Source organism: Phasianus colchicus, chromosome 1 (genome assembly GCF_987193195.1).
Source record: "Phasianus colchicus chromosome 1, bPhaCol1.hap1.1, whole genome shotgun sequence".
Lineage (NCBI taxonomy): Eukaryota > Metazoa > Chordata > Aves > Galliformes > Phasianidae > Phasianus > Phasianus colchicus.
The window spans coordinates 84,383,693-84,405,726 of record NC_143436.1 but is presented as its reverse complement, the minus strand read 5'-3'; the positions used below and the strand labels follow the sequence as shown (position 1 = coordinate 84,405,726).

At 47.7% G+C, this 22,034-nt stretch overlaps 1 protein-coding gene across 4 annotated transcripts in view; it reads right to left on the bottom strand.

The window, feature by feature from the left end:
• Positions 1-2,350: 2,350 nt before the first annotated feature.
• The window catches only part of LSAMP (limbic system associated membrane protein), a 965,192-nt gene continuing 945,508 nt past the window's right edge, over positions 2,351-22,034 (bottom strand). For 3 of the 4 annotated variants that reach the window (XM_090150530.1, XM_090150525.1, XM_090150539.1), the window contains 2 exons: positions 20,292-20,327; positions 2,351-7,163 (listed from right to left, as the gene is read on the bottom strand). In XM_090150530.1, coding sequence (XP_090006656.1) covers positions 7,066-7,163; positions 20,292-20,327 — 134 coding nt within the window. In that variant the 3' untranslated portion in view covers positions 2,351-7,065. The remainder of the gene's footprint in view (positions 7,164-20,291; positions 20,328-22,034) is intronic. The other variant, XM_031613013.2, reaches the window with a different exon arrangement.

Genomic DNA, 22,034 nt, shown 5'->3' with positions numbered 1-22,034 from the left:
TGTAAAAATTCCTACTTTATGTCCGAAGCACCAAAATATGGTGTCTCTAAATCAAATACACTGCCTTGGGATTCCAGCAGATAATGGGCACATGAGAGGAGTCCTGTCAACCTTAATAGTGCCAACTGCTGCACAGCTCTGGTAAATCCTGTGTTTCATCCACTGCAAAATGTTTCTTCGTATCCAGCCCTTTTGCCCATTCTGACAATGTGTGCTTTGGACAACAAAATCTTAGAATCACAGAATCACCAAGGTTGGAAAAAACCTCTAAGACCATCCAGTCCAACCATCCACCTACCATCAATATTTCCCACTAAACCATGTCCCTCAGTACAGCTTCTAAACGTTTCTCTAACACTTCCAGGGTCAATGACTCCACCACCTTCCTGGGCAGTCATTCCAGTGCCTGATTGTTCTCTCAGAGAAGAAGCATTTCCTAACATCCAACCTGAACATTGCTAATTTTTACTGAAATGTAAGATACTTTTAGGGACGTACCTTTTCTTGTGCATCTGACCTTTGATGGCCATTGTCCATAGATCCATTTCCAATTGCAATTCAGCTGTGTTTGAACACAGTCCTCCAGCAAGGAAGGCTGAAGAACACAGACCCCAGAGCACCTCATCCCCTTTATTACTCTTGTGGATGGTTTTTTTGAATTACGTTAAGTGCCAAGAATTCGGATCCTCATTTGCTGGTATGTCTGCATCACTGCTAATAATTTTCTACGTACCTTTTCCAGTGGAGAATGGGATACATATAATAACTGCTGTTACAGATATGGGCAGCTTTTTGTGGTACTAAATGCAGCAATTAATGCTAATGAGTCTACTCTTAGCAAGAAATGCTATTGGTGTTATGCTCACACCTCACCAAATGCAAAGCTTCAGTTTGTTAAGCAGATGCCAGTGTTAACAGCCAAATTCTCTTCCCATGGATAAGTTAGTGTTAGTTAAATGTACCATTAAAAATAACCATTTAAAATGTTAATGAAAACAGAGATTGTGTGCCATGGTTTTGCTGCCTTACCTTCACTCTGAGCTTCAGTGCGCATGGACCGGGACCTCAGATTTGCCAAGACCCTGTCCAGCAGAGAAGCCACCATCAGACAGACTCGGAGAAGAGACAAGGCAGGGTACGCAAGGAAGGGAAGAGAAACGAAGGAACATCACCTCCTTTTCACGTTTATTTCATTTTTGTATTTTTTTGTATTTTTTTTTTTAAGATCACAGAAGAGCAGAGCATTCATACATGTAAAGAAACAGAAACAAGATAACAGAAGTTAAATACATTGAGAAAAGAAAAAATAAAAAGCTTCTTTTTTTGTTTGTTTTCATCACTGGGTTTGGCTCATTCATTGATTGGGTGGTTTCATTTCTGATCGGTTCCATTACACACACACTTGCACTTTTAGAGTTGCCTTTCACAGAGCTAGTTCCAAAAACAAACCAATGGCAAAAAATAAAATGGCCCTTTTCTCATTTTGTTAAAGAGAAGTTCAGCTCATGTCTACAGTGCTGGGGAAAAATATATATAAAGATATAGATATATATATATATTTATATGTATATAACACTGTTAATGAGGAGAGTTCTAACCACCCCGCCGTGCAGCAAGAAGGGACTGGCCTTTGTTCACAAGGTCTAGAGGATGAAACTTGTCTCCAGCTGGGAGAGCTGAAAGGTTTGTGGGTGACGGTGGCCCCGCAGGGCAGGCACTTGCCCTCTGCTCCCCTCTTCCCTGTCCTTGCACACGCTCCCGCACGTGCACAGGAGTTCACTGTGTGCCAGGCAGACGGAGCCATCACCAGGAGCATGCACATGTAGAGCTGTGTGTGGTGGAGGACAGCAGAGGACACAGGGTGTGCATGTGTGCCTGTGTGTGACAGTCTGGAGTGCAGTCCTGGCTGGGAGGTGCTGTGCTCACTGAGTGGTTTCCAGGTTGACCTGATCCTTGCACCCATCTATGCATGGGCTATACAGACATGTCTATGTGGGTGTGGGGTGGGGAAGGGGAAGGGGAAGGGGAGGGGAAGGGGAAGGGGAAGGGGAAGGGGAAGGGGAAGGGGAAGGGGAAGGGGAGGGGAAGGGGAAGGGAAGGGGAAAGGGGAAAGGGGAAAGGGAAAACGGGAAGGGGAAGGGGAAGGGAAGGGAAGGGAAGGGGAAAGGGGAAAGGGGAAAGGGGAAAGGGAAAACGGGAAGGGAAGGGGAAGGGGAAGGGGAAGGGGAAGGGGAAGGGGAAGGGGAAGGGGAAGGGGAAGGGGAAGGGGAAGGGGAAGAGAAGGATGGGGAGAGGGATGGGGAGGGGAAGGGAAAAAGGAAGGAAAAGGGGAAGGGGAAGGGGAAGGGGAAGGGGAAGGGGAAGGGGAAGGGGAAGGGGAAGGGGAAGGGGAAGGGGAAGGGGAAGGGGAAGGGGAAGGGGAAGGGAAGGGGAAGGGGGTCCTGCCCTACCCAGGAACTGCACCTGGGGTACAGTCCTGTGACTTTCTGACATGCATTGCCCCTTCCTCTTCATTGCCTGGGTTCCTCTGCAGGGCTTACCAAGACAGGCTGAGGCACTGCAGCATAGAAGTGACCTCAATCTGCAACAAGGGAAGGACTCTTCACTTGCAACCCTTCTGGGCTAACCTGGAGAGATGCTCATTTTTCCCAAGCCGTGTTTTGGCTGATTTTATTGCCACATCTCCCTACGCTGCAGAGATACAGAGGGCCTCACCTACATATCCCCAAGCTGACTTCTGCTTTCCCACAGGTAAATATCTCAGGCTGGCCTGATGGGAGCCAAGCAGAAATTTTGAGGGGATGCAGGATCTACCTGAGCACCATTCTAGCAAGTTGCAAGAAGGAAAAGAGGCTTTAATGGTGTGACACAGCTCTTTGTAGCAGGAGTCATGCAGTTTATAATAAAATATCTTCTGGGCATCCCGCTGGAAATGAAGCCACTCTATGACCAGTGCTGAGAGGCACAGTCTGCCCGCTAGTGTGCCTGGGAGCTCTGTGTGTGGGTGATGGGCAGCACTCGTCCTTATCCATTCCCACTGCCATCACACCTTGGAAATTACCATCCAGTTTCACCTCTGCTTCCCTGCCTGGCATTTTGCTCTTTCCACGGGACAGTTCACTTCTAGCATCCCTAGCTCAAGAAGTTCTGAAGCCCGAGAAGCGGTGAGATCATGCAGCAGGAGAAGAGAGGGGGGGAAAGCTTCTCACCCACTACCACCTCCTCCACAAGACTGTCACTGTTGCTACATCATGTCAAGCACCATGATGGTGTGGGTGACAGGTCAGTGTGCTTGGATCAGAGGTGTGGGAGGACAAGAGTTGCTATCCTTGCCCACGATATCTCCATCATTAGGGGAGGAAGAAGATGTAGCACAAGATGGAGCTGAACAATGGCAGGCTGAGGAGGACTCAAATGCAGCTCCTCTGACTTCCCAAATCCTCTTCCCAAAATGCTCTTGAATCCTCAGAACTCGCTGTTGCTCCCCCAAGATCCCTTCCAGACGTGGAGCTCCCATTCAAATGATGGCATGACTAACTTGATCTGTGCTGGGGGCTTGGACATTGCAAATGAGATTGCTCAGCCAGGTGGTCTGGAGGCATGGTCAGGATGTACCCAGAGCTAAGAATCACTGGTGGGATTCAGGCTTTTTTGACCAAGATGGAAGCAGGCAGCAGTACATGAGGTCTGCCTAAGCAGCGACAGTCAGTGGCGTAAGAAAGTTGTGCAGACCAAGACCAACTCTCGACACAATGCATGTCACCAATGAAATCTTCATGAATGGCACGTTAACATGCACTCAGTGCTAGCATGAGGCGACACAACGTCACTGGTGAAGAGAGGAGGAGGGGGGAGGGGTGGTGTGCATCACTGAGCAACATACCTGCCAGTTGCGGGGCTGGAAATGAACAAAAATGAGCACAAGTGCCATGGTACAGGTGTCAGCCACAGAGTCCCATACTGCCTGCTTTGCCTGCCACCCACCAAATGTGCCAAGCAATGCTGTGGGAGGGCTGGGGTAGCACTCCTGCTGCCGCCCAGCCCCTTCCAGAAAGACTTGCCTCCACCCTCCGCTTGGCCATCCAAAAGGCTTTGAAATCTGCTAGCAAGTACGGGGCCATATATTAAATCTAAGTCTTTGTTCCTCTGCTTGGACATTACCAGACATTTCATGTAACTCTTGGAATATTTACAAACCGGTAGAAGAAATACTTTTTTTTTTTTTTTTTTTTTTTTTTTTCATTTCGTTCGCTTCTTTTTATAACACTAAATGTTAAATCTCCATCGACCAAACACAATGACACTGACAAGCTCAAGGAACTGGTGTCCTGTTCCAAACCCCCTTCTCCAGTCCCGAGGCAGACAAGAGGCAGTAGGAGGCAAGAGCATAGCTATCTGCAGGGGATGAGGAGGCAGGAATGTGAATGCGGAGAAAGAGAGCTCCAGAGGAAAGGGCTTGAGACATGGCCAAAGGGCAAGGAAGGGAGAGCAGCTGACCTTGTGTTTCCCCTGTTCATCTGAGCACTTATCTTGGCAGATGCTCTGAGTAATTCCTGCTAGAGCTCTGGGGGAGTGGAGTGCCTGCAGCACCCATGGGGCACACCTGGGGTAGATCTGCCGTAAGCTAGCCTCACAGCCACACAACCAGGACACGGATCTGTGCACATCCTGCAGGAAAGACCAGAAGCCAGCATCGAGGTTGTGGCCATTTCCTCCAGTGAAGAAGCAGATGGCTTCAGGAACTGGGTGTCCTGCTTTTCGTAACATATTTGTCTTTAAACCAAAAGCCTCCGTGCTTTCTTCAAAAAAATAATCATCTCCTCAAAACTCTTCAAAACATCCAAACCCATAAGGACATAGCACGTGAGCACCACCCCAACCGGGCTCTGACCTGTGCAGGACAAGATACAGGACAGACCTCACAGTGACCAACAGGCTGCCATGGAAGAGAACCCTCAACCTAAACAAGGACTTAACCCAGACCCGAGGGGCAGCCTGGTGACAGCAGATCCAGGAAGAGCCAGACATGCTGGCCATGTGGAGTTTTCCCAGCCCCAGATTTGGAAGCAGCATCAGCCTGCAGCTGCAGGGTCACCCTGCAGAGGACAAGGAGCCTTTGCTGCAGCAGGAAATCTGGAGTTGTGACTAACATGCTGAGTGACACAGATCTCCTGAAACGCAGACACAGTGACAAGGGCATACAAATACTCCGAGGGATATGGGACATGATGGCACCAAGGACTGGAGACTGAGCATAATATAACACCACTCAAGACCACAGCAGGCCTACAGCAAGTCTGCCACCATCCAGCCCTCAGCCTTTTTCATTTCCTCACTCACCCTGGCTGCCTGCTGAATTGCCTGCTGGCTCTGCCCCAGCAGCTGAGCCTGGCAGCCAGGAGGAAGGCACCAGGCCTTGGGATGTGCAAGCTGCTGGGCATGATGCTGCTATGCCCACTCGTAGGCAAAAGAGGGAAAAGCCAGCTTGCAGGTGCTTAGAGGCCTGGCAGTGCCAAGCACTTGCATGGCATTTCCAGGGGATTCATCTGGAAGCAACAGCCCTCTCCAGCAAGCCCAGCACCCTCCAGGCAGGAAAAGGGAAGAGTGCAGCCTACTTCTTCACTGTACCACTTGAAGACCCTTCTGGCTGAGCCCAGAATTTTGGATCTGATATTTGTTTTTATTCTTACATTCACAGGTCCTGGACATTTTCTGACCCAATTTGTTTCACACGTGTAAGCTGCAAAGTGAGCTTCATCCTGGCAGCGGTGTAAAACACACAGTAAGACAACAACAGAAGGGGGCATTGGTTCTATTTAGGAACGATCACACTGTGGGGTTCACACCCACGTGAGCTGCTCTGCTGGTACGTGAAGGCTGAGAGCCAGACGGGTGTGGGTGGGAGGGAAAAAAAGGTGAAGAAAGGATGCAGAATGACTCCTGCTGTCAAAGTGGCCAGGCACTCTGGAGAGGGGCCGGCATGGGGCCCTGAGCTGCAGGTGCTCCTCTCTCCTCAGCCCTCTTCTCAGCCCAAGAGATCTCTCAGCATGTGGTCTCACACTGACAAGGCAGGACATTATCTACAGTGGGATGGGCATATGTACACATGGACTGTTCTTCGGCATGCTTAGAGAGAGCAGGAGAAAGAGAGAAAGAGAAGACAGAGCACGAGGGCCACACATACACGCATGCACGCACGCACGCAGGCACACACTGGAGAAAGACACTTGGCCAAATTGAGGGGGAGAAGGAGAGAATCAAAAAAGCAAATAAAAGAGCAGGCTGGGTTGGAGGGACACAGCTTCCCTTTAGGCCAGAGCAGGATGTTGCATGAGGGAGGGTCAGAAAGCGTTTAGCAAAGTGCACAGGAGCATGGGATGATGCGAAGAGAGGAAGGGGTTCTTCATAGGACACCAGTGTGCAGAGAGCTTTGATAACTTGCTCTGTTCATTATTTTTTTTTCCTTTTTTTTTTTTCTTTTTCTTCCCAAAAGTATGAAGTGCCTGAGCATCGGCTCACAAAAATGACCAAGGGCATCCAAAAAGTTAAGTGGCTATAGACACTGAAGCAAAGACCTCTTTCTGCGCAAGAAAGAAAGAGGAGGGAGGGAGGAAGACAGGTGAGGAGTATGGAAAACAGCAAGGAGGAGAGAAAAGAAAAGGGATCTTTTTTTGCTCAGCTCGGTGTCATTGGTGTGGCTGAAGCTCAGCATCCTCTGGCTCCATGGGCCCTGCGGGTGCCCCGTTAGCCTCTCTCCTTGTGAGGTCGGTGCTGTGACGGCCGGCAGTTGGAAATCAGGTAAGTGTTGTTGAGTGGTCCTGCTGTGATTTTTCCTCTCCCCCCTCTTTGCTCCTGAACAGGCAGAAGTTGTTGTGATAGAAACGGTCCTCTCACTTCTTCTTCTCTCCCCCTTTTTTTTTTCTCTCCCCTCTCTTCGCTCTGTCTCCTGTATAATGCGTTTTGTTTCGTGTGTTGTCGTCGTCGTCGTTGTTGTTGTCGTGTTGGTTTTTTTTTTTTAATTATTATTATTATTATTATTATTATTATTTTTAATTTTGATTTGTATTAACACTTGCTGAGTAGGCAGAGCAGGGACGCTGCCAACAGCCACAGTGGGACGGCCAAGCTCACGGAGCCATTGTCTACTCTCCCCGTGCCGGGTCCTGCAGGGTGCGAGAAGGGAAGAGAAAAGAGGACAACGTCACACTTGGCTTGGGGACACAGGGCTCCAGCATGGCACAACTCCAACACTCTCTCCCTGTGTGACACCCAACCTGCAGGAATGGCGCTTTGAGTGAGTGGATGGCTTCATCCCAAGGCCACCAGCACCACGTGAACCTTCACAACATGGCATCCCTTGCTCTGTCCCCATCCTTGCAGTGGCCCTTGGGTGTAATTTTGCATGCTAGTGTTCAAGGCTAGACTGGATGGGGCCCTGGGCAGGCTGTGGGAGATGCTCTTCCCATAGCAGGGGCCTGGAATGGGATGGGCATTAAGATCCCTTTCACCTTAATAATTTTATCATTCTATGCTTTTATAATCTTTCTATGATTCTATGATTTTATCATCTTTCTATGATTCTTTGGCAGCAAGACACCAGCTCTGCAGGGACCGATGCATCATACTGGTCCAATCAGTCAAGCCCCCATCCCAAGGACTTCCCCATCACCATTCCTTATTCAGGGTGGAGGAGGGCATGGCACCTAAGGAGCAAAACCAGGATTTTTGGCAAGGGTGGAGAATGAATCTTTGTGTGCGCACATGGGTCTGCCAGAGGGGGCAGGGAAGAGAGCTCTGCTGCAACAACAAATAACACAGGCTTGCTCCAGGAATATTAAGTGCGAACGCTCCTGACATCTTCTCATCCATCCTTTCCTTGACGGGTTTCCTTTCCTGGATGACTTTAAAAGCAGCGATGCTGTTTTAAATTCACCCTGCAATGACAAGCCTCAGCAGCCTCTTCTTTATAGTGAGGCAGCGCTGTGTGCATCGCTGTGGTTTCACAAAGGCTTGCTCGTCATCATTTCCATGTGTGTATATATATGTGCATGTACATGTATGCACAGTGTTTTACACAGTAAGATTCTGAAACGTGGAGATGGATTTGAGTCTATGTAAGGAATGATCCTGCTGTGAAAGAAGATATCTTTACTGGCAAAACAAACAAACAAATTGATAAATATTAATCAGTCCCCTGCTCAGAAGAGCCCCAAGCAGGCCAAATGCAGTTGCTCCACCTCAGCCTGTGGTCTGGTGAAGAGCTCCACTCTGCTGCAGCACAGGTAGCAGCTGAGGTCTGTCTGATGACAACTGGGCGTTCCCCAGAGCCCATAAATTCTGTGGCACCTGCAATTGTTGCATTTCTTTCTAAGGTAGCCTTTCACATTCTAGATCAGCTGTGCCCCAGTTCTATTCTTTCATCATTAGATAGGAATGTAGTGAATTATGTGGAAAATTTGTATTCTATCTATGGCTTCTTTTTTTTCAGGTATTCCCTTTTCATTTGCAGCTTGTCACACAAAACCTACAACATTGTTTCCCCCCTTGTTTAGATGATAGGATCTTATTTCCCCACTGAACTCAGGAATGAGCTCAGCTGCTGCACTTACCTGACCCTGTGTCAGAGACTGCATCTTTCTTGGTCAAATAACTCGGGAAGAGCGATTCTCTGGGACTATCTGTACCACATTTTGGCAGTGAATAAGTCACAAAACGTGACCCACCAAATAACCAATAACTCACCAGGCAAGGCATGCTGTCCACAAACTGCCTTTCACCATCGCATTTTCACTACATGGCTAAAATACTATTTTTCTATCTGAAATACCATTTGTAACACACCCGAGCAGCCACCAGCCTCCTCCTCACCACTTTTCTATAGGTGCAGATAGGATCAGAGTGTACCTCTGGAGGCACCTAGCACGGCAGAGGCAGTGTTTGACCTCGCCTGAGTACTGCTGCATGGTTCTGGGGACTGTGTGTGTTGGTATGGCATGGTAGGGTAGGGTAAGGTAGGGTAGGGTATAGTACAGTGTGATATGAGACACAGTCTTCCATAGTAGGTCTAAGGGAATAGGTATAAGGGAAGACATGCAAGGCATAGTATGATGATGATCTCAGCAGCTTCCGCTCCCTGAGCTTCACTAAGTAGGCATGTGGGCATATGATGAGCCAAAGATCCCATCTCCACAGCTGGAAATGATGCATGCTGCATGACTGCATGTTCTTGTGTTCCTCTGCTGAGCCCTCTGTGTCACTGCAGCACCTGCACGGGACCCTGTGGCTGCACCTGACTCCTGACCTTACCGCAGCACCAGGTGCAATGCATTTCGCATCGCACGCACTGTGAAAATGCGGGCCGGCTCTAGCCCAGCCGCAAAACAAAACCTCCCGCTCTCTGGGAACCGAAGCACGGGCACGAATTGTCGCAAGCCGAGACTCAGCGCGGTCTCCGTCGCCCCCTGGTGCCCCCAGCACGTCCGAGCATCCTGGGCCCAGCGCCAGGCATGGGGCAATCCTGCCCACCGGGAAAAGGGGCTACAGAGGAGCTACAGTGCCTTCCTGCCACGTCCCGGTAAGCCCGAGCCGGGCTCCGGGAGTCTGCCTGCCAGCCCAACTCCTGGGCTGATAGTTCCCCGCGATCGGGCAGCCCCTCTGTGGCCATAGCCGTGCAATAACATTCAAGGGGGTTTCTTCCATCATAGCCAGGGAAATTGGGCTTGTGAGGATGTAAAGTTAATACTCTTATCTAACAGTGTTTCATAAGCATGCCCCTAAGGGACCCCAGAATCCGAATGACCAGCCACATCAAACAGATCTGGAAGGAACAGAGAGTAAAATCGCTGCATTTCCTTCTGTGCTTGCAGACAGTGAGGTGTGCAGCAGGGCAGATTGGTGCCATGGGATAACCACATCCAGCCTCAGCTATCTGTGCTGTGTCAGGGCATCAAGCAGCCTCATCAGCCCTGTGTGCACTCACTGCCATTATGGCTGCATGACCCTTCCCACAGCAGGGTCTCGCTTACTGCATCATAGATTAGTGCCTATGGCAGTGGAATGTTTCCATGTTGTGTAATTTGCCTCTTCTGTGACCTTGCCCAGCCACTTATCATAGCACCACAGCATGGCCTGGGTTGGAATGGACCCCAAAGCCCACCCAGTCCCAACCCTGTGCCATGGGCAGGGCTGCCACCCACCCTTCAGGCTGCCCAGGGTCCCATCCAACCTGGCCTCGAACGCTTCCAGGGGTGGGGCACTTATAGGCTCATTGAATCACAGAGAATCACAGAATGGCTCGAGTTGGAAGGGACCTCAAGGATCATGAATCTCCAACTCCCCTGCCACATGCAGGGCCACCAACCTCCACATTTAATACTAGATCAGGCTGCCCAGGGCCTCATCCAATCTGGCCTTGAACACCTCCAGGGACGGGGCATCCACAACCTCTCTGGGCAGCCTGTTTCAGCACCTCAACACTCTCTCTATAAAGAACTTCCCCCTGACATCCTAAAACTCCCCTCCCTCAACTTAAAACCATTTCCCCTTGTCCTGCTGTTATCTACCCTTTCAAAGAGTTGATTCCCCTCCTGTTTGTAGGCTCCCTTTAGGTACTGAAAGGCTGCAGTGAGGTCACCCCGCAGCCTCCAATTTCAGCTCATTTTCAAATGCAGTTCCCCAGACAGTGCCACTTCTGTCTCAAACTTTCTCCTTGAAGACCTCTGCATCCACAGCCTCTAGGCTTCTAGGGACTGCAGTGGCAGTTGGCTGCCAGCAGCAATATTATGGCCCTGCATTACATTGGGTGTCACCTTTTACCGCGACTTCAGGATGCTGGCACTAAGAGAAAGGCTGGTGTGCTGCACGCTGCTAACTGCAGCCTAAAAGTTCACTCCTCTCTCTGCAGCCTCCCCAGCACACCGCAGGACGGCCAGGCCAAGTAAAGTACTTGAGTTGGGACGGACTGGCTTTATCGGCTCAAAGGCGTAGGAAAAGCTGCTGTAGGGCCGGCGTAAAGGCGAGCGAATGGCTGCGCCCTAAGCAATGTGCGCTTCTTCCCACCAGGTGGCAGCGGAAGGAAAAGAAAAGACAAAGGGAAAACAAGCGATAAGGCAACTACGAAGAAAACACCATCGCGGGGTTCGGCACAGCCCCGGAAAAGCCCTTTTGCAACGGGCTGGCAGCCCAGCCCATGGGTGCTGGAGGAGGGACGCTGCAATGCCAGGGGCTCTGCAGTGGGTGCTGCCGTCTGTGTCGGATGGGATAGGCCGGCGCCAGGAGGAGAGCTGGGAGTCTGAGCGCACCCAGCCCCTTGCAGAGCTGGCCAGACTGGTTAGCTAGCCAGAGGCCATGCTCCCTTTCTTCGGGTCCAGATGGCAGCCAGACCCTAAGTCAGCTCCATTCCATCCACTGGCTATGATCATCCTTCCCTGCTACATGCCATCTGCAATGGAATAGTACTGGTTGGCATTAATACTCCTACCTCATATAGACTATGCCCACTTCTTTACCCTCGCTGCCTCTTGCAAGAGTGGCAGCACCTCTGGTGGCACTGTATAAGGACATGTACACAGCTGCAGCTGTGGAGGAGGATGTGCCATGCCACATAACCCTTGCTGAACAGACTGCCCCAGAGCTGCAAGCAAAGCCTCCTTGGGTGCACAAAAGCACTTCTCCAAGGGCTGTAAGCAGCATCATCACCACCACCAGAAATGCAGACTGTGACTTTCAAATTTCCCAACACAGACTTTAAAAAGGGATTTCTGAGATGCAAGCAGGGAACAGACATGTTCTTGGTCTAAATAGAGAGGGACAAAATCACCCAGCTGTCTCCATGTTTCACACTCACATTCACAAGCCTGGAAGCACACTGGCTCCCAGGTCCCATCACCTGAACAGACCAAAATGGAAACAGGAAAAGAGACAGCTGGTGCCCATTTTTTATCTTATTTACATCAATAAGACTCCAGGGCTTGGTAAGTTTGTAGTGCTCATAGAGGAGGGCACACAGAGAAGTTCCAAAGGGTGTCAGAGAGCCACAGGATTCTTCCTGGCTTTGGTGACTGTCCCTGGGATCTTCTCAATGAACATGAGATAAATGCTGTGCAAGATACCAATCAGAACTCCCATGAGTTCCTGACTGAAAGTGAGGGCAGGAGAAGGCATGGGACAGTCTAGAAGGACTTCTCTGTGAAGGGAAAGAAGGAATGATGGTAAAGCAAGTGGAGCCATAAGCTGTTTTTCAAGCTTCTCTCCATCCTGAGAGGCTCTGTTGCTGCTCTACTTATAGCAAAGGCTGGAGAGTGGTTTTGTGAACAAATAAGAGGACCAAAAATGAAGGAGGAATGAAAAATGCATTAAGGGAGAAGGTAAAGTGAATAGGCACCACAGTGGCACCAGGAGGGGACTTAGGTTTTACACTTGCCAGCTCCTCTGCAAGAACTCATTTTTCTACTCTGTTGACTCTTGCCAGGGCTTCAGAAGATGAAATCTTTATTATCATGAAGGCTTAAAAGGGAGGAATACTGTTAATTCCATTTTCAAGGTCATACTTTGAAAGTTATTAATTTCTTTCTTCCAAGGCTTTGCACTCTACTCTGAGGCTTTAGGGATTAACAGCTTCTACTTACTAGGGTTCATTTAGGGCTTTCTTCTTCCTGGTTTTCTGTCTGTCCCCCTCTACTTTGAGAAGAAGACACGCTTATTCACTCCCTGCTCTTAATGTTAAAACTATTTCGCTCATTACCTGCTTTACCCCATTCTCTCTACCAGTTAATATCTGTGGGGTTCTGTTTCTGTAATTAAAATTTGACTCTAACTGCACTGGCAATAGACTCTCTCTTCTAGAGGCAGAAGTACCACTGTGTAAACGATAGAGGATGCCCTGCAGCGGCTCTCCAGTAAGATTAAGGAAATGTCTCTGGTGTCTATCAATCTTAGCACACTGCTTAATGTATGTCAGAATTTGCTCATGGTTTTTTAAGCACTGAACAGTTCTTTCCCATGTTTTGGAGCTCATTCATGGTGCACTAAGTACTCATCTATCACATCTCATGTCATAGTGAAGATTCATTCTGTAATGCAGCTCACCCATCCTTCTCTGAGGTCTGAAATTGTATTTCTCAGTGTCGTTCTGAGCAGGCTGTGGTTTTCAAGAGATGGCTGCTTACACCACTTATCCTAGAGCTGGCTCACAGTAATGCTGGTCTAGAATGAACTGTCACCCTGATCAGTGAGGCTGGTGGTGGCTGAAAGACCACCTGTGTTTCAAGTTCACAAAGATCTTTCATTACCAGATCTATCATTGATATATCAATCAGAAAGATCTCATAGCTAAGAACCATCCTCCACCCTTTCTGTTCTCTCAGCAGCTGTAAGAGATTATTTAAAAATATTTTAAAAAATCAACAAAAATTTGGCAAACTGCTGATATGAAATCAGTTACTTAAAACTCCCTTGTCTTTGAATGATTCATTGAGGATTTCCATCCTACAAGCAAAAGATCTAAAAAATGTGTAGTGTAGCCTTTTTGGGGGGATCATCAAAACCTGTCTGGCTTTTTTCTTAAAATAGGAAAATCTCTGCTCACATCTCAAGCACTTGTGTAAGGCACAGCAGACCAGCAGCGATGACGGTTTGGCTTCTCATTAGGGAACAAAGAGCATAGCTCCCCTTAACAAGAGCACACACAGACTTGCTAATGGGAAGCTCTGGAACCTCTTGAAAAATTAATATTTTCATCAGATTTATGTGTGTCTGTTTACTCACTTCATCCTTGCTACCGTTTTCAGCAAGGTTTGCTGGGTATTTGGCATGGCAAAGATTGGAGTGGTTGTGAACAGAAATAAAGAGGGAGGGACACACTGAAGGGTACCTGGATGGGAGATTGGAGCAGAAGGAGAACCAGATTGGGCTGGAGAGTGACCAGCATATGAGATATCCAGCTGTACCACTATCTCAGCTGTACCACTGTCTCTGCCCCTCTTAACCTTCTCCTCTAGTGCCTGCAGCATGGTGCCCCTGACCTGCCCTTGAGCTCTTCTGCAGGCCTTTCTCAGTGATCAGCAAACATGAGAACTCTCAAAGTCATGGAAGTTAAGGCAGGTCCATAGGCTGGGCTACACCTCTACAGCATGGGAGACACTTAAGTAAATATTTCTTCATGCTATTTGTAGTTTGCACATCAAAGGATGTGTAGACACACTGATGTGTAGACGTGTACAATCACAGTGTGTGACTCCTGGCCACTTCAGTATCCTAACAGTGCAAGCAGAGCTTTAAAGCATGGGTAATGCTGGAGAAGAAAGTGGGATGCCCCACCAAGCATGTCATGTGAGCGAGTTCAGGAGTACACTGGCCCACCAGCAAGCATGCAATTCTGTAACACCTACCGTGGAGTCAGCCTGTCTGGGTTTCACTGGAGCTGTGCTGATCACAGCACATCCTTCTCCATGGCCTGACTCCTTGCTCCTGCCCATGCATCCACATTGCAGAGGGCCATGCAGGTGACACTGGGGAAGGGCCAATGCATTCCTCTTTTGCTTGCCTTGCTGCTAGGTTTCTCCCTTCTTCTGGGATGCTCTGCTGACAGACCTGCTTGCCCCTGGCAGGGCAGGCCTGCCAGGAGAACTCTGCTTTTTCTGCAAGCCTGATTTCTTTGGAATGTTCTTTTTTTCCCTGCGCACCCCCTCCCTCCCAAATCCCACACCTCCCTTCTCCCGGTTGTTTTTGTTTTTAGAGAGAGCGCTTAGACAGCTGTATTAATCATGCAAGCCCAGCCATGTGTAATGTGCTTTATCAACAGCAGAGCAGACACTGAATGGCAACTGGATCGCAAGCGGGCCCGGTGCAGTGCCTGAGCTGGGAAGATAAACCTGCTGCTTCCCAAACCGACTTACCGTCATGGGTTAGTGAATGGAGAGACTGTTCACTTGGGACAACAACCAGAGGGGAGGCCAATTTGTTAGGCAAATTCTTGAGTGGTTATAGAGGAAATGGAAGTGAGGGAGAGAGGAGGATGATGAGGGTGGGAGTTGCTCTTTGGCCATATTCTAATGGGGGGAGGGAGAAATTTTTGCGTGTGCTTAAGGATTAAATCAAGAGAATAATGGCTGTTCTTCCTCCTTCTTGCTGCCCTCCATGCTTTGGCCCCAGTCTGTTCAGCAGGCAGCTCACTGAGAGGCAGACAGAGTGGGGATTTAGGCACACTGTCTGTACAATGGGTAGAAGTCGGTCTCATCATCCCTGCAGAGGAACGTCCAGCTGGTAGCTTAGAAACTCATCTAACACACAGATGGTATCAGGTTATGAGTGTCCTGCAGGCAGGGGACATCTGCCTCAGGAGGGTTATGGCCTGCCTGAGCTCTGCTCTGCAGGGTAATCTGTCCATGCTACAGCTCTGATGCTATCAGTGTCCCTGCTGGACAACTGCTATTCCATGGTGCTTTTTTTTTCTGGGGGTTTGTTTCTAATCTCTCCAGTGCAGTTGTGTGATTTCTCCCCCACTGGTTTCACCCAGCCTCCACTCTCCCTCCTGCATGCTGAGCTCTGACCTCTGCTTTGCAGGGCTGTTCTGCATGCACGCAAAGCCATACCTGTGGCTAAGCAGACCTTGAAATGCCTTCACTGTCCCAGTGTAGGGCCCAGCCCTGAGGAATACCGTTCTGGGACTTGCAGTCTCTGTTCCTACCCTCTGCTTCCACTTTTCCTCACTTGCTGGATTCTCCACAGCATTACTACCAGGGAGGGTTATGCAAATATATGCAATCCAGGGCTCATTCTGGAATAAATCAATCTAAATTAAAATTAATGAACAAAAAGTACAGAAACAGATCAAGCAATAAAGCTATTTCTCTCTCTCTCTCTCCCCTGTGTCTCTTTCTTCTTCACAAAAGCTGGGGTTTTTTCTTTGCACTTTTTGAGAAGACGATGACTTTTTTTTTAAACAGTCTCAGCAAACAGAAACTGCCTGTTGCTCTCCAGAAAAACCCACCAAGCAAAGTTAGTATCGGTGGTAATAGAAATAATTCTTGGCATTTCTTTTTTCTCTAAGATGTCTGTTTTTTTTCCAGCTACATTCTTATGAGCCCTTTTGGAAGGGACTGTCATCACTTTGATTTTGATATTATTTTAACCATATGGTCAAAATAAGACACAATACCACTGCTTGGCTGGTACCTGTGAAGTAGCAAAAAAGCCCAATACTATGGCCTTCTGCTTTTGCCCTGTCTTGTTCTTCCTGTTCCCTTGGCATGAAGCCCCAGCAGGCTTGGCACCCACTACAGTGCTTGCAGACCTGGCAAGCATGGATGTTGACCTTTAGCAATGAGAGAAGCTTGGCTTGCATGATTTACCCTGCAGAGCTGTCCCCTTCTGCAATGGAGAATGGGCTTTTGGGAAAATTTGGCTGGGTACCACCAGCAAGAAGCAAGGTGAGCCCTGAATTGTGCTGGCTATCCAAGGTCATGGGTGTTATCAGTTGCCAATTCCTTCCTGTGCTTGGGCCCTACAACTGTTAGTTTTATCTTCTGGTAATTTCTGTGTCAGGATGATGATAGTACAAGATTGGCTATTTTGGTCTTTGTTTATGCTGTGTTTTTCCCAACTCTACAGACTAATATGGTTCAGAGACTGTCAAGGCTTGGGTTTTCAATGACCATTTCTTGGAAATGAGAGAGCAAGTTCTCACTTCGGTGAATAAGACTCGAGACAGATGGGTTCTTTAACCAGCCACATTGTACTTGGAGGACTGATTTCTCTGGACTCTTCTCCAATCACTGCCTAGTTGGCAACCCCCCTGCAAATAATATGTTAACTCTTTACAGTCTGTAATCTCTGATGTATTCCCCTACGCTTCACTCCTTAGCTTTAAAATATTCATATGTTTATCCTTTTGCCAAAACAAAGACACACAGCTCACATGAGAGCTGCCTGCTGAGCAGGACTGACAGGGCCAGGCACTGGAGGAAGCAAAAGGGGAGCAGCAATGGGTGGAGATCACTGCAACAGATGAACTCTCTTTTCTCCACAGCTAGGATTTCCATGGAGGACTAAGATGCCCTCTGTTTCCCACTCTGATCATCAGACCCAAATGAACATCTCTTTTCTCCATTCTCCCATCTTCCACCCACCCGATGAAGGCATTAGTGACAGCACAAGCTACACAGGCTACAGCTAAATGGAGACTAGCTACAATCTACAGTCATCAGGGGTCATTCTCCAATCAGCACACGTTTTGGCAGAAACACAGGACTGCTCATTCTCTGTTTCTCTCCCCCCTCCTCCACCAATTGCTAACACAGTTGCTATAAACGTTTATAGGAGTGGTCTGGATGCTCGTCTCTGGGCAATGCAGTATTGCTCCACAGAGCTCCCAAGGTTGAAGCTAATCCTGCTGAGAAAGTTCCTGGTTATTCTGTGGTCAGTCTTCATCATGAATCTCCTGACAGGAAGAATGATGGGTTTTGAAGCCTGTCAGTCTGGATAAGCCACGGTGAGGATAAGTCTTAGCGCTAATCACAGGGGAGTGAGTCTATGTGCAAAGGGCTGAGGGCAAGGGACAATGGAGGATGGAGATGGAGCTAACATCATAACAGTGATGGACTCTTTTGAGGTTCAGCAGATCCCACTTGGCCCTATCCTTGTTGAGTATAATGAGGAATAAGAAAATTCTCCCTTTTCAGAAGAAAATCCCTTTTGAAAACAACTCGGGGATGCACTAAAGTCCCATCACAAAGCAAAGTTACAATGAGGACAAGAGAATGTGATTAGATAACACCACCCTGCCAGACTTTTCAGGGCATTTTGAGTGCCCTGCTGCAAAATCAGAAAAGCTGGAAATTTTTCCAGGGACAAGTCAGTTGAGAGCTGAATCAGCTGAGCTCTACCAGCTTTCCGGGATACAGACTGATCAAGTTCAAGTTCCATGTGTTTAGCTGAATGAGCTTCTTCTGAGTCTCTAGCCTGCCTGAAAGCAAGATGTTTCCACAGCAGCTAGCTAATGATAGCAACGTTTACAATGAGTACAGTGCTCTGCATCTCAAAACACCTTTCTTTTAAATTAATGCTCGAAGCCCTACAGGGCAGGGAAGTGTTACTGAGGCTTAAGAGAAATGGAAATTAAGGGAGAAGTGGAAGGAGGCTGTGATTTTGGTCACTGAGAAAAGGCTTGTTTGAGAGCTGAAGACAGCATCTCAGAACACAAACTCACTGGGAGAAAAAGGTCTAACAAGGCAATTTTACACCTAAGGTTTCTTTGAAGACAAACAACAAAGTAAAAGCAAATGTTGAGATAAGTACCAATATCTGTGCTGAATGCTCACATTACAGAAGCTGGTATGAGCTTTCAGAAACCAAATGAGAATTTAAATTCTACTTTCTCCCTCTGCAAAATCCTCTTAGTGTGTCCAGGGTCAGTGGAGATATTCCTGCATTTGGAAACGCAGATTCTTGAAGACTCCTCACAGAAGTGATGTCACACTGGGATGTCCTTCAAGATGGTCTCAGGGAACAGAGAGCAGCAAAAGGATGAAACAACAACTTCAAAGGCAGAGGGGGAAGTGTGTTAAAGGACAGACTAAAGCTCTGCAGGGTGGTCTTGGCAGCTTGATTAGGAGGGGCATTTGATATGGAAATCTGGTTGGAAATCAATTGCGCTTTTTGCTTTATCATTTACCTTAATGGACTACTAATTCAAACCCAGCAGTAAACAGGGCTGGCTATGAAAAGAATTAACAGTGCCTGTCTGTGGAATTTAAGGATATATAATAAAAATAATCATAAAAAGAAAGAGCCCTGGGTTTTCCATCAGACAAAAATATTTGTAATGGAAAATTCTGCTTAAAAGAGAAGACGCAAAATTGGAAAACTCCTCAAAACCTTACATTCCAAACAGCCTCAGCAACTTTAATTTCACATCCAAGCACACGTTTCATTTGCAATACATATGATAATGGTGTTTAATTGGATTTATTTTGCCACGCTACATTCCCAACGGCTTACTTTACCCCTTTCTTCAGCTCCTTGAATGTTATTTACAAATCACTCTCTGGGATTTCATTTTAATGGTAGTTTGATTTCTTTTTATTTTTTTTCCCTCCTTTTTTAGGTACTTTTCTTTAATTGTATTTGTGGATTTGCCTTTTAAATAGGCAGTTGTGACTACATCCTGAGCCTAAATAAGTTGCCAAGAGCAGAGCTTGATTTGAAAACACGGAGTTGTTAAATGGAGCTGATGTAACACCTAGCATTTATTGTTCTTTCCATGGGAGTACCTGCAGGTGCTTTACTTGGGCAGGTGCCCTTTTACAGCACAACATGGGTTCATAATAACACTCTACCTCCAAGCTCTACATAGACGTTAACTGTTGAGGCCTCAGAGCATCCCATGAGCTGAGTATATCTCCATATGGCAGTGAAACAAAGATACTGAGGAGCTCTAGGCCAAAATGTTAACATGAATAAGGGGACCGGCTGCCTTATTGTTGATTTAGTTTCAAGCACCTGGAAACAGCCTGATTTCTGAAAGTGCTGAGTTTCTGTGCTTTTACACTACCTCAGGATCACATCCAAAACCCAAACCTCATGTGCACTCAGCAAGTCTGGGCTATGCTGCTTGTACCTGAGGGAGGCTTGGGCAGCATGCGGCAAGGGCAGGAAAAATATTCAGGCTTTGTTTTGCCTTCATGCCTTCTCCTATTGCAATAAACTAGTCCATAACACTTTACTGTAGCATATGCTTTTACCTTGCTTTTTCTTTCATTCTGTCTGCCACAAAGGCAGAGCTACAGGACAGATTTAGTGGTGCATGATGAAGGAATGAGGAAAAAAAGGTTTTCATTGGGAACAGTTTGCACAACTAGAGTGAAAAAAATCTCCTGGCAGCAATTTAATTTTTAGCTTCTCATTTATCCACTCTACAATCCTGCAGAATTTTAGGTCTCCTTATGCTTTTGATCCAAATCAGGATACGTGTGGAAAGAGAGTATGTATGAAGGAGTCAGTCTATAGGAAAACTGATCCCCCGTGAAGACTCTCCAGACCTGGATGAGGACATGGTGTCATGGATCAAAGCTTGGGAAAACATTGTTGCTTTTTAGCTTGTTGGTTTCCTGAAATGGGAGAGGGGAGAAGGAAGGATGAGGGAGGCGTGCAGAAAAGAACAAATGGCATGTGGAAGAGGGGGGAAAGCCCTTATTGTCCTACCCTCTTTTGCCCATCCCCAGCTCTTTGCATTTACCAGGATGATGGAGAATGACCCGGCTAGAGAGCTACTTTGACATAAAACATATACTGACCTGGAAAAGGATTGGGGAGTGTGGGTAAAACTCGTTCTAAGGGGGGAAAAAAAACAATAAGCAACATGCAGGAGAAAAGCCACTTTTCACACCAAGCAAGCAGCAGATACAAACCTGACGGAGTTGTCCATCCCCAAATTAGATGAGCTAGAATAGGTTGCATATATGGAGCATTTTTCTAGCAAGACACCTAGTACACATCTCCTGTGACTGGGAGTCAGAGAGAAGTCATTTGAAAAACTAAACAAATAATATCTATACAGCAGTAGGGATTGAGCACCTGCAGTGAGGTTAATTGGAATGAATGGGCCACATCTCCTCTCTGACTTTCAAGACCACTCATGTCATCATGTTACTGCTCCTCTTAGCTACACCTCTGGCTGGAAGCTAGCCTTTGGCATCAGGGTGAGTTGTAGAGGTCCTCCATGGGTAGTTACTGCCTCCACACAACCTTCTCCACAATGGGTTTCTTGCCAGTAAGAGGTCTCTTAAGGATGTGAGCACTGGAATTGTCAGCCTGAAGAATCTGAATGGTATTCTGTTTCTTCTGGGCATTTGTCTTTGTAAAGGAACAGAGCTTTTGCAGATTCACCGATCTCTAGCAGGAAGCAGAGCCTGCTGTTTCAGTTATAGGGTTTTTACAGTGTGTCCTTGTTCTACATCACAGCAAGCCTCTGGTATACATCACTGCTGGCTTCACGCTTTGCTTCCTCCATGCCAGGATCTCAAAAGAATTGCACAGACACTGAGGGAAATCAGCAGTCAGAGACCTCCGTCTGAGGCTAGAAGGAGTGTTAATTCCATTTTACAGGTAGAGCAGGTGATGAAGAAAGCAAGGAAGCAGTCTGTCCAAGGTCAAATTCTGATCTGTTAGCAGAGTCAGGAGCAGAACCATGAATATAAGCCCACCAGATCAGACTCTACTCTTACTCTACTCTGGCTCTACACTGGGTCTCTCTTCAACTACGGAGCTTGCTAGATGCCTTGTGCTGACTGAGGCACGCTCCTACTCAAGGGCTGACGGGAAGGTAGACATTTAGCTGCAGAAATATGTCACTATGCAAAAGCTAATAGGCCTGAGGCAATGAGTTGTCTGCTGGTTTATCTGTGAGGGTGTTGCTAATATCACTGCTGATGTACATACAGCTTGGCAGGATACAGCCGTAGTCCACTGTTGCTTTCTGATCACCCCAGTCCCAGCTCTTCGGAAGCCAATGCTCTCTGTATAGCACTCCTGGTGCAAGGAGCTGGCTTCTGACTTGCTGGAGCCCACGGGGACCTGTGACTCTGCAGATCTCCTGCTTTCACAGTGGTAATGGAGCCATTGGAGTCCACAGCAGGGACAGGGGAGATTGTCTCTTGTGTAGAAAATACACAGCTAGCCTCGATCTCTGTGTTTATGTAGCACCAGGGGACTATTGTTCTGTGAAAGCAGGCTGTTGTGCTGACATGACTTCCTTGTTATTTAGTTTGGTTAAATAACTCAACTCCCCTTTACCTTCTTCCCGCACAGCAGGCTGCAGGCTGCACAGCGTAAGCAGTTAAAGCAAAGCACTACGGCCTCATTATCACGCTGCTTTCTATTCAAGGACTCTCCCTCTGTTCCCCTTGCCTGCTGCGTGCAGCCTTTATTGCTCCACCCTGGCTCATTAGCAGTGTCTCAGCCTCGCTCCATCTGGCTGTCACCCTCACCACTTTCTTTCCTCTCCTGAGTCTCCCTGTTACTGACAGCCTGTGGGAATA